Source organism: Vanessa atalanta, chromosome Z, assembly GCF_905147765.1.
Source record: "Vanessa atalanta chromosome Z, ilVanAtal1.2, whole genome shotgun sequence".
Lineage (NCBI taxonomy): Eukaryota > Metazoa > Arthropoda > Insecta > Lepidoptera > Nymphalidae > Vanessa > Vanessa atalanta.
In genome coordinates this window covers 8,145,521-8,158,234 of record NC_061902.1, presented here as the reverse complement: position 1 = coordinate 8,158,234, position 12,714 = coordinate 8,145,521, and the positions used below count along the sequence as shown (strand labels likewise).

At 29.3% G+C, this 12,714-nt stretch overlaps 2 protein-coding genes across 2 annotated transcripts; one reads left to right on the top strand and one right to left on the bottom strand.

The window, feature by feature from the left end:
- Positions 1-1,337: 1,337 nt before the first annotated feature.
- On the bottom strand, positions 1,338-8,402 carry LOC125076112 (protein RCC2 homolog). Its single transcript, XM_047688074.1, has 12 exons — positions 8,268-8,402; positions 7,130-7,318; positions 6,893-7,039; positions 6,743-6,818; positions 6,507-6,638; positions 6,309-6,408; positions 5,588-5,691; positions 5,220-5,386; positions 4,766-4,946; positions 4,449-4,526; positions 4,259-4,359; positions 1,338-3,834 (listed from the first exon to the last, which is right to left on the bottom strand). The coding sequence occupies exons 2-12, from the start codon at positions 7,313-7,315 to the stop codon at positions 3,664-3,666; spliced, it is 1,443 nt and encodes a 480-aa protein (XP_047544030.1). The 5' UTR covers positions 7,316-7,318; positions 8,268-8,402; the 3' UTR covers positions 1,338-3,663.
- Positions 8,403-9,211: 809 nt separating this feature from the next.
- Positions 9,212-12,632, top strand: LOC125075955 (anaphase-promoting complex subunit 15-like). Its single transcript, XM_047687839.1, has 3 exons — positions 9,212-9,450; positions 11,670-11,760; positions 12,059-12,632. Exons 1-3 carry the CDS (start codon positions 9,331-9,333, stop codon positions 12,328-12,330), a joined length of 483 nt encoding a protein of 160 aa, XP_047543795.1. The 5' UTR covers positions 9,212-9,330; the 3' UTR covers positions 12,331-12,632.
- The last annotated feature ends 82 nt before the right edge of the window (positions 12,633-12,714 follow it).

Sequence of the window (12,714 nt, the reverse complement as noted above, 5' to 3'; positions counted from 1 at the left end):
GTCTTATTTTATAATTCAAAATATCTAATGATAAATCAATTTACACAACAAATGGCATAATAAATATATGTATATTATATGTACAGAAATAAGTTATTCGGGATTCTATTCGAAATATTTATTTCTCATTGTTTAAATCCCATTAGACAGAGATCGTACAAAGCCAACTGCGTGACTTGAAAATTTGAACTATTTTAGCATATGTTTCTGCTAGCCATTCTTCGGTATAGTAACCATATATTATTATAATTCCATCAAAATGATAAAACAATCTTAAATACCATTTGTCGTTCCAGTTTCGTTTTTTTATTTTTCTAGTGACGTCCCTGTAGATCACATAGTAGAATATTCAACCATAGCGTCATAATATATCTTCAGAAATATATAGAAATTATATATTTCTGAAGATTTGTAATAATTGTTTAAGTAAGGTCATTCGCGGTGAAGATATATTTGTTAGTGGTAGACTTATTGTGATATATCGCTAAGTTATTCAAAAAAAGGTGACTAATGCTGCATTTTTTTCGACGTTAAAGAAATTTTTCGGCTTCCGAGAAATCGTAGTCAACTTCACAATCAGATTATATATTTTTTATTATATCAAAGTATTTGTAAGCACGCAAAGTTTTTATAAAAATAAAACACAATCAAACTTAGTTAAAGCTTTTTTTAACGTAAAATATTTTATCTGGATTAAAAAAAATACGTACGGCTAATACATGGTCGTGATGCTAATTTATATTTTACTTCACTATTTGAGGATTAAAAACGTTATGTACCTGCAAACACTTGGTAGTTTTTCGAACTTACATACTGAAATAAGTCTCGATACCAGTATTTCATTGAATTGTAGAAACTGTTAATTTCGTTGTTCCACATAAGGCAGCAAGTGCTTCGTAGGGGTAATCACAAATCATAACCTGATATATATTTGACTAGAAATTAGCTTTAAGCTTCGTCCTACAAACGAAGAAACCATTTTTCATTTCTGGTCATATCTTGGAGCCTGACGATCAAGACATTTTAAATTTCAACACTTTAATTAGCCATAGGATGTTCTTACTACATAAATATCAGTTATAAAAGAGTTGCGAAGAATGTTAAAGTTGCACTATATTCATGCGTATATGCATTTATTTCATGTACGTGAGATATTTACAGGCATATTGCATATATGTACACAAATTAAGAGTTATTTTTTACCAATTACGCATTTTTAATATTAGTATAGATTTAACAGTTTTAAATAAGAATATTTTAGTATTTATAAATCATAGTCAGTCTGTATCCAAACGTGGAGCAGCAATAATTTAATTAAAATAAAAAGACAATTTTAATTAAAACATTTAATTAATTTAAAAGTATCTAATCGGTATAATGTGTCGTTGGCAAGAATTAATTATATCAAATTAAAAGTTTTCGAGAGTGGTTAACAACATTGTTTGATTTAAACTTACGATATAAAGAAACAATGTATCAAGTAAAATCTGCAGTTTTTAACATCGTGTAAAGCTAACGATAAGTTTTATTATTTTATGAACTGTTTTAGTGTAATTGTTCTGCCTGCATAAACAAATATAGTTTTATAATTTTGCTATTGATACTTAAAACTTTTGTAACATTAGGCATTTAAATTTAATTAAAACGTAGACACTGACACATGAAAAACAATGATAACTATGTTAAAATATATGAATTGGTTTATACATAATTTTATTACTTTCTGATTGTGTCTCACAGGCAGACTCAGATAATTAATTTCTAAACTTACTCCTTGACCAAATAATTATCAAACATCAAAACATGACAGCATGCAGCACTGTCGCATAGTAGTGACATTGTGCATACTACAATTTGTGCGGTCAACTACTTTTAAGTTTATACCACTGAAACTTATGATTGTTTAAACCTTAATTCTTCGATCTATTTTAACATTACACAAAAACCTATCGAACATTATTAAAAAAAAAGAGTAACTTGTTTCGGAATGATTAGTAACTACACACTAGCGCAGTTTACTTGATATACAATAATACTAATTCTTAAACACATTTTAAATAACATTATGACTAAGTACACTGATAAAAACCCTTAAATTTAATTGAGAAATCTCACCATAAACTTGTAGAAAATGTCTATAAGTAAGTAGATACACAAGATTGTAAAGTGTACAGTACTATTACTAATGTCGTATACTAAGATATCAAATAGAGGTGGACCTTGCTAGCCGGGGACATTGGAAAATAGAAATTTTAAACAACTTTAAGTACTTGCTTTAAAATTATCTTAACAATGTTATATATTTTATCGCATTACAAAATTAAATTTACTATATTTAATATAAAGTAAAGTGTTCTGTATAATATTAACCTATGATAATTCGATGAATCTTATTGAGCGCACCAGCCAGACCCAACCATTACACCTCAGATTGGTACATGGTATGAACCATACTGTTATTAATCTTCATGGGCCTAATACCAATGTGTATAAGTAACGTATATATAACAAGCTACTATATTGTAAACATTTGCTTTACATATCAGGAATTATATAATTTAAAGTAGTTCAGAAATCAGACTTTATCGACAGTTTTAAAAATTATTTTATTAATACAATTAATATGAAACAAGAATTTTCATAGCACAATAGTTACATCATTCAACTGAAAGTTTGTTTTTATGATATTGTCCCCCGGCCTTACAAATCATAGTCTAAAAAAACTTATATTAACTAAAATTAGTATAATCTGGATAGATCAATTAAAGCAATTGTTATAAAAAAAATATATCTAAGGTAAACTTAATCATAATTTGCACATGTCATGTATAGAGGTCACGTGTGCTATTTAAATTGAGAATATAGTGAGGCAGTGAATGAGTTTGTAGAGGTATTTGGAATTGATAACATATCGAGACAACTACGGTAACAGTTTAAAACAAATAACAAGGCCTGCTCGTGATGAGGTAAGAGTTTCTTTATATAACTTGTATTATGTAGTTCTATAAAATATACTATTACTATACGATTACAAAACGAGAGATGGATTAAAGAGATTGAATACTGGTAATTACTAATTTTAATAAAAAAATTGAGGTAAATTCCAAACAGCAAAAAGAATCAACAATCTAATTTGAAATTGAGACAGTATTTTGTGATACAATACTGAAAATATAGTATTATTTTATAAGTTGGTAAATTTTACATTTCCAATTATAGTGTAGCTTAACATTAGTACATAGATAATAAAACTGTTACCAGACATCACTAGTTCTCTACCCGATTGTTTAATGTAATACTTAAATAACAGTCTTGAATTATGCAAATGAGATTTATTTGTATATTTACTTAAAAACTATTATAGAAATTATACAAACATTTTCTAAATCTTTCACTTATCGGAGTTTTATATTGTCGAAATAATTAAGTGAAATGTTCATATATTTTTACTATCTAATGAATGACTTTAATTAAATTCAAAGTGTGTACTTTTCGTACGATCCATCATAAGGTATGTTTTTTATAAAATGTTTGCTTAATAAAAATGAATGCAACAGGTACAGCATCTGTGAGTAATCGAAATAAGATTATCTTGGTTTTTATTTCTTCTAGTTTGGAAAGTACAAGTAGAGCCCTAGTGATTAGGCTTGGGGCGTTAGTTACCTAAGGGTCGAAAGTGGGCATAGAGGCCAGTTTCAACTTCACTTCCTCTGTTGAACTGTCGCACAGTAGCAGAGTATGAGAATAACCCATAGCAACTTGGGTAATGTTCAATCCATCCATTCGACTGACTTCCTTAGGTCTAGCTGTCGATTTGTTTATGTCACCAGTACCCTGCATAAACGATGCAATATTTTAAAATCTAAAAATGTACCACTAATAATGCACATTAAATAGAATAAAAATATATATAGAAAATTCAAGTATATTGCTTTTACTTATTATAATTAAACAACATCCACAACACAGGGATATAATAACATTGAACAAGTTTATTAAAAAAAAAATCAACTACTAAATTGGGTATGTGCTGTGATTTTTTTCGCAAGTTTAGTGTGTTTTCGAAAGTTTAGTGTTGACAGGAACTTTGGTATATTTTCTTTTTTACTCTCCTATTACATTAAATCAATTTTTGAAAAGAACAGTATTGCAAACTATCTTGATTATGTGAATTAACAAGAGTTTAATAACAAAAATATATTTTTTAATTTATATTTATCATCAGAAGAAATAAAAATATAAATCTCAAACTACATACCAACTCCCCGTAAGTAGGCGAAACACCCCAAGCAATCAAGGAGTCATCAGCAGCTATTACAATCGATGTGTTACTTGTTCCCACACTGCGTATGTTCCAGCCTATGCAAATTTCGTAATGTTAATGAGTCACTTGATAGGTATAGTTAATATAATTAAAAAATACCTAACAATTTAAAATTGTTAAATACCTGTAAGGTCTTGCACAGGCTTAGGGTACATGTTGGCTTCGCCGGTGCGTTTAGTTTGTCCAAACATGAAAAGTGCACCTAAAATTACAAAGATTCAATTACATACTTAAGGAAGTAGATAATGCAAACACTAAATAATGCGACGCAGATGCTGCCCGATGCCCGACAAAATAATGCTTTCTACAATCATCAAAAAAAATAAACAAAGTATATTGTAATGTCGGTGGTGTCACCTGGGGTTTCGAGTTTCCAAAACCTCGGTAACTGCGTAAGGCTGCAACGAAGCAATAATCTAATTATTACGGTAAACTATAAACCTAGTTCGTTGACAGCAAGGCTGTATGTAGCTCCGCAGTGCACGGAGCGTACCCCACGCGCGTGCGAGTCGAAGTACTTGATGAGACGAGGCACGCTCTCATCCTTCTGCTCTGCGTGACCAAGACGACCGAAGCCACCGAAGCCCCAACTGAACGCCCGCTTCGATGAGTCTATTGCCACCTATAAGTTACCAACATTATTTATGCAACTAATGTATAACGCGTAGTCCCGTTTTGAAAGCAACAAGAGTGCTTTTATGGTCATATCTAGCTCATGATGTTAGTTAACAAGTTATTAAAATTATTATAAAATATGACAAAAGACACTCCTTTCCTTTTCCTATTAGATAAAATGTAACTTACACATAACATAATGTAGTGTTTTGGCATAAAATACATAATTAGCAAGATTTTAAGTTTTTATTAAACATGTCTTTGAAATTGAAACACTTACCGTGTGGTTGTTTCCACAGGAGAAGTCTACAATGACGACATCTTTGATCGGCGTCACGTGACCGTCTTTAGACTTTTCGAAAAAGAATGCAATATGTTTCGGTACGGTTTCGAAATGATACGAGAGCTTTGTGGACGTCAAGAAATACTTTCCGTCGGTGTTGTGACCTGTATCATAATATTAATACATGCTTTGTTATCCTAAATGTTTACAAAATTTATCAATGTTTCTATTAAATAGATTAGTAAATTATTAAAAGTAAAAGCAAACAAAATAATTTGTCTTATTATTTTTCTCAAATGCTTAACTCAAAAAAAACATATAGCAACAGAAAAAAATTAAGCAATTAAAAATAATAATAACAGTACCTAATTGCCCATACTCTGGAAGACCAAAGGAATGCAAAGCTCCATTGCAATCCAATATCATGGAGAATTCAGCTCCACAACCAACCTTGACAACAGGAGCCCCTCTAAAATTACAGATGCCAAAATTAAAAAAAATAATTATAGTGATTATACAGTTGATATGAAGTATCTCATCATTATCAGTATTGTGCAATAAAATTGCTGTTGGCAAGTGTGAATATAAATGTAACATTACTTGTGTGAAAACACCAAAAAAAAATTCTTGTATTTTCAAAACAAGAAATTTTAAGGAGAGAATCTAAATAGGCAACCAAAACAGTTCAGTATCTTTTCCTTCCCATTTTAGCTATTAACAAGCTTCAATATCATCACTAAAAATTTGGAGATAAGAAAATAAATGTTTGATTGCTGGTAAATCAAATATAAACAATGATATTTATAACATAATGTGAACAGTGATATTTATTAATCATCATTTTACTAAATTATACATTATATTTAGGAACATACATAAAAGTGTAGTATAAAAGTGTGTAAGTATGCAGTATGAATTGCAGATCTTAACACTCCATTCCTCAGCTCACCAGCAAATTCCACAGCAAGTTAATGAAACTTTACATGTATGAAACTAATTTTTTGTATCAATTGTTTACTTACATTAGAATTTTAATTAATTACATCTGGTAGTGAAGTATATTGGATTATGTTAAGCTTAACTTACGTGTATCTGATACGGGTGGGTTTGAGTATCTGAGGTGTGGTGTTCCCTAGACCACACTGGCCGCTCTTGTTGTCTCCACAAGCATATACAGTGCCCGTATCTAAGAGAATATACTGCACATTACAAAATACCTTTTTCGTATGTGTATAACTGATACACTTCAAAGTTACATTTTATTGTAACTAATGGCATGTATACCTGTCACAAACAAGCTGTGGTTTCTGCCGGCCGCAGCCTGAATTATATTGAAGCCTTTGAGAGTGGGCACTGCCTCTGGAACATTTCTAGTTGTTGTGTCACCAAACCCAAGTTGGCCACACGTATTACGCCCTGAAATTTCATATTATCTATTAAACTGCAATTCTACACATGATACATGCATTAGTATTATGATAAGACAATTAATACATTGAGCTTTAGTAGACCATTCTTACCAAAAGTATATGCTTCTCCCTCATCAGACACAAGAATTGAATGACCAGCACTGCATCCACTAACTATTAGTCTGTACTGTAATATTTTAAAAGGACATATTAATGTATGTTTTTACAGTTGATATAAATAATTTACTAAAAATTTCTAACCTTGCGATCTGTAAATTTATGGAATGTATATAAATTAGGATGAGTCTTTTTTGATGGGTTGTTGTCTCTCTTTGCAACTAAATCCCACGAAACTAGTCCAGCTATCATGAGGATTCCTGGATTTTTATAAAACGTCTTTAAAAGCTCCTGAAATTAAATATTTAAAATTATTTCATACACCCAATGTTTCACAAAATGACTTACTTATAATACAAAAAAAAATTATCTTTTTATTACTTCTGGTAACTTTTCAGTCGGTTCATCTGGTAATGGTGAAGGTTCTCTTTGTGGTTCTTGGGCTTGATCTGATGTTGAAGAATCATTACTATCTTCATCTTCAGATTGGTGTTTACGTGGTTTTCGAACTTTATATGGACGTCCAGAGGGGGGTGCTACTCTTTTACGGTTCCCATTGTTCGACATGATCTGATATAGGAGTAACTTTACTTTATTATATTCTTAACTTTGTTTAGTCATATTTATTTTTGATATAACTATGTAGTGTAAATGCTCTATTTAATATATTTTAGTTCCAGTTAAATTGTATCGACTGTTTAATTTTCTCAAAATAAATAAAATGATAGAGAAATTAACTTAAAACAAGAAATAATTTTAACACTAATACCATGCTATGTCACTGGCACTTTTTCTGTTTGCACTATTACAGCAGATTTTTTAATATTGCTATAAGATATAAACAGAATATATTTAAATATTTTTATTTGTTATGTAAATAACTTATTATTTATGTAAAAACAAAATCAAAGCTTTCATAAAATAAAAATTAATATTAAGTTATAAGATATGCTATTATATTCATTGAAAATATGGCATTAGTCTTTAATATAAAATGAATGATATTATTCAATTTAATATTGTGTCTATAAAGCATTAATTACATATGTCAATATACCTAGAAAACTAGAAAAATGGTCGATATGTTGTATTCCTGTTATACCATTAGACACTATATAGCGTCAAGCAAGTTAATACGATCAATTTATAAGATGATATTGAGTAATTCAAACTTTAAATATCAATATTTAATATTAACGTATATTTACTATGAACTATGAATCTCCATTAAAATGTCGACAAGCGCAACGAGATTCTTAAATGCCGTTAGGTAGTTATGTTTTATACTTTAAAGAATATCAATTACAGCTAATTGATGATTTGAATACACACGAAGTAAATTATAGTTTAATTTAAACACTGTAAGATCATAATGAAGATTGCAAACGTGTAAATCGTGTTATGCTGTCTTATATTACACGTGCCTTGTAACGATAATTTTCAATGTTTCAACAATATTTAAAGTTAATGATCAAAACAAATACATTTAACTTAAATTTTGGACAAAAAAGCAACTTACCACAGCTTGAAAGTAAGATACAAAATATAGAAAATTATATGCTAAAGGTATGTCCGAACAAGCGCTAGCTATTAAAGTATAAGTATAATGATGGGGATACCGCGAAAAAATTATTATTATCCCATATCATCCGTGTTTTCTTTCATAAAATAAGTTTAGATATATTGCAAACATTGCCAGTATATGGGAAAAGAATGAGGTTCTTTTACATAGACAAGATATTTAACTCGTAAATATTAATTCTTATAACTTCAAATTTAAATTATGAATAAAATAAATTTACTTTAAACAATTACTGGCTATCATTTACTTTAAGTAATACTTTTATCTGAAATTATATAATTCAAAATGAGCTTAAAGAAAAAAATACACGACAAGACTTGCTAAATAAGTTGGTTGCTATAAACGGACCTTAAAAATAAGTTATACAGCTTAGTTCAATGAAATTACTTTAATAGTTAAATAACGTACACTTTGTATAAACTTATTTTATAATTATAATTTTTTGGAACTATGCTGTCCAAACTTATTACAACTATCTTCCACCCATGTTATAGTATGTAGTAATAAGATGCAAATGAATTGACAATATTTTCAAATTTCAACTTGCAAGTTCGATGGCATGGTCACCAAAATACTTGTGTCCTTATATTCTTTTATTATCGCTACTTTTTCCCAGAAGAAAGCAAAAACTGTCTAATAAAACTTGTAAATCTTTTTCATTCATGTGTAGCGCTATCTTTAAAATAATATTGTTGCATTTTAGAAATTACTGGTTTTTTTTTTAATTATAGTTATTATAAAAAATCACATATCTTATCAGTTTATAAAATATAATATTATGTTTGTTAATATTTTCCTCATTCATATTATTTTGTGTACCGCCCGGCCAAATGCGGCCTTTGCCATATAAAAAAAAAAAGACATTACGAATAAGCCCAGAATTCAAAATAATCAATACTTTCGTCTGGGGCTTAAATAGGGCCTGTAGATACGTTGGACATAAAAGTTTTGCGTCCTCTAAACTTATTTAGTTGTTGCTGATAGCGATAACTTTGGTAAAATGAATATTCCTTTTCCAATAATATACCCTCACATGATCTGCCCTGATTGGTTTAACTCTGATAGACCCTATGATGAAGATGCTGAATTAACAAGAATGGAGCAAGCAAATCAACGTTGGGTACGTCTCACAGCTTTATATTTAATTAACTTATGGTACTAAAATAATACACGCTTAGAGGAACAATAAATGAAACTAACTAAAATTTGAGCTACAGCACCTAAACCTCCTAGTAATGAATAATTAGAATTAGAAGGTCAACAATTATTAAAGTATAAACATGGTTTCAGACAATCCCTGTATTTTAAATAAAAAATATTATGAGCTATGATAAATAAATTTATTATTTTGAATTCTGGGCTTATTCGTAATCTCTTTTTTTGACAAAGGCCGCATTTAGCCGGGCGGTACCTACACTAAATAATATGAATGAAGAAAATATTAACAAACATAATATTATATTTTATTAACTTATATAAGATATTTGTTTTTTTTACAATTACTATAATTTTAAAGAAAACCAGTAATTTCTAAAATGCAACATTATTATTTTAAAGATAGGGCTACACATAAATGTAAAATATTTGCAAATTTTATTAGAAATAAATGGAATACATACATTAAGAAATGTAGTATTACGGATACTTTTAACGATTTAGACAAAGAACATGTATTTAGACAACATTATTATTGATTTTATTGATGGTCATTTTGAGTGGTTTGTGTTTATTATAGGTATTAAAAACTCAAAACAACTGTTAATTTCGTTATTATTTTTTAAATAAGATATATAACTCAACTTTCTTATTTTTTATATCTGCCAAGACGCACCAAGGGAAGCGCAAGGGCACAATCTACCTTTTCTCGAAGCGTTTTGTGATTTATTTGAACCCTTATAACTTTGGTTTGGATTATACCTAGTAAACAAAATTTTCGGGATATATTGTCACGAGCGAACTTTTTTAAATATAAAAAGATTAAATTGTATAGTTTGATTATACTTTAGATTTTATTGATAATTAAAAAAACCCTAATTGCATCACTGACTCACTGTTGATCATCAAAATTCTTAGGGTATTTATTAATGTCCTAGAATGTCCTGAAATTTGGTATTGAAGCTAGAATTTGTACACAAACAAAAAAAAATAAAAAACTTGTAACTTTTATCGCCCAAACCTTTATGTTAGGGGATGGAAGTTTATACGAGACTTCCACAAGAAAAAATGGGTATAAAAACTCCCATGTTATTATAAATAATAAAAAAAAAAACCAAGAAAGGAAAAAAAAGTCACTAGAATTTACAATAAGGCCCACCAAAAACATTTTCATGTAAAATGTAGCCAAGGCGAGACCATATAACTCACACTAGAAGTTATCAGATCTCTAATAATGTCAAGCTTCTAACTTTACATGCCCTAAATCTACAAGGCCTACATTACCGTACCGCCCAGGGAGCCTGAAGAACCAACAATTTCTCTTACATGTCGACTTTTATTAAGATTTAGTTGTACCACGACAGATTCCTAAGACTTAATTAAACATAATGCCTGGCTATAAGCAAATTTATCTACAAAGTAGACAAATTTTTAAAATTAAAAACAAATTGCTATTTTGTTAAATATTTTTGATATTTAATTTTAGTAAATATCTAGCAAAGTGGCCCCAAATTCATGTGTGCCCAAGGGCAATTAGCTTGGTCATTTTGTTACTACAAGAACTATTGTAAAACAGAAAAGTAATGGACAGTATTGAAATTTTTCAATTTACACACAAAAATTATTGAACTTTTTTAATAATACCTATGCTATTTTCTTTTACCATGACTGCCTTCTGTAAAGCTTTTTGATTCAAATATTGAAAATTACTGATTTAGTAGAAAATAGAAATCAATATCTTTTTGATTGAATTTGATTGTCCAAGATAAAGTGGTATTGTTTTTTGAACATTGTGTTTCATTGTTGTAATGACCATTATATTTATTTCCAATACATGTCATCCTCTCAGCTACACCAGTTAAGAATCAAAAGTCTAAGTAGAATTGTCATCTGTTGGTATTACAGTATATTTCCATAAAAAATATTCAACTCTTTGTCTCCATTTGTAAGATAAAATTTTATAAAAGAGTTTATCTTAGCCTGCATAATAAAAATAATTAAAATAATTAAATATTGGTCTTGTAAGTTTTTAGTTTAAAGGCTGCAGATAACAATGTCCTGGGATCAATCCCAGGGTCAGGCAAATAAAAACATATTTCGTTTTCTTGGAGATATTCCCAGTAGCAGCCCATCCCTGTCATACTGGTTATACTATTGTTAAGATTTTTTTTTCTATTTTGACAGCTTAACTCAGTAGCCAAGAAGTACATGAAACATACACCTATAGAAAAACCAAATCCAGAGCCTATGGAAGAGGCTGAAACTGATGATGATGGTATGTATATGTGTATATTACTAATTGATATAGTGAATCAGAAATTGAGATGAGCGATTATGTGCTATTCCTATTATATATGTTGCCCAAGAATATAGCATCTTAAATTTTGGTCTTTATTATGTACATGTTTAATTTAAATTTCTCATCCAGTATCTTCATTTCTATTTTATTTATATTTAAGTTTCTGTATAATGGTTTTTAAATAAACATAATCTTTATATTGAATTAACAGGGATGTGAATTGTATAACATAATATAATAATACTTGTAACACAAATACTAACAAGTTTTGTAGTTTTCATTGTCACAGGCAATGATGATCCAGAGGAATCGGAGGAGTCTCATGATGTTGATGAAGTAGAAGAAATTCCTACTACTACCACAACAACCACTACTACTATTGATGACTCTCCACCAACAAACCTTGATGGAGAACCAGAGAGTCTTACAGAGAGTCCCGAAGAAGAAAGCCCTGAAGAAGAAAGTCCTGGAGAAGTCAGCCCTGCTGATACAGATGATCTTGAAGTAGAGGCTACTCTTTGGCCCTATGAGGCTCAAGATGAATAAATACCAATTATGCGATTTCACATACTTTCATTATATATGTATGTTTGCAATCGCACATAATACAGTAGTAACTTCTAGTAGTACTATCCTATTTCCTTACATATGATACCTATGATATTTATATCTTATGCATGTATTTGCCTAGTTTATTTGATGGCCTGGCCACATTTGTATTAGGGTATATTTTGGTTTAACCAAATAAAAATAAAAAACACTAGTCATATATTTAATTATTTTAAAGAGTTTTTATTATTTTGTGATTAGGTATGAAGTGATTTAAATATTGTATATCATATTTTAAAACTTCCGTTAGAGCTTATATTAAAATTAAGTTTAATAAATTATATCATTTTTGATAATTTTACATTTTATTAATTTTGTAAT

Bases quoted from the DNA above. Each gene is read 5' to 3' on its own strand.
- LOC125076112 (XM_047688074.1), bottom strand. From the start codon at position 7,315: ATGTCGAACAATGGGAACCGTAAAAGAGTAGCACCCCCCTCTGGACGT. The intron at 6,639-6,742 runs GTAAGAATGGTC...ATGAAATTTCAG, and splicing joins GGGAGAAGCATATACTTTTG to GGCGTAATACGTGTGGCCAA. The intron at 4,947-5,219 runs GTAAGTGTTTCA...GGTAACTTATAG, and splicing joins CCTGTGGAAACAACCACACG to GTGGCAATAGACTCATCGAA.
- LOC125075955 (XM_047687839.1), top strand. From the start codon at position 9,331: ATGAATATTCCTTTTCCAATAATATACCCTCACATGATCTGCCCTGAT. The intron at 9,451-11,669 runs GTACGTCTCACA...CTATTTTGACAG, and splicing joins AGCAAGCAAATCAACGTTGG to CTTAACTCAGTAGCCAAGAA. The intron at 11,761-12,058 runs GTATGTATATGT...CAAGTTTTGTAG, and splicing joins GGCTGAAACTGATGATGATG to TTTTCATTGTCACAGGCAAT.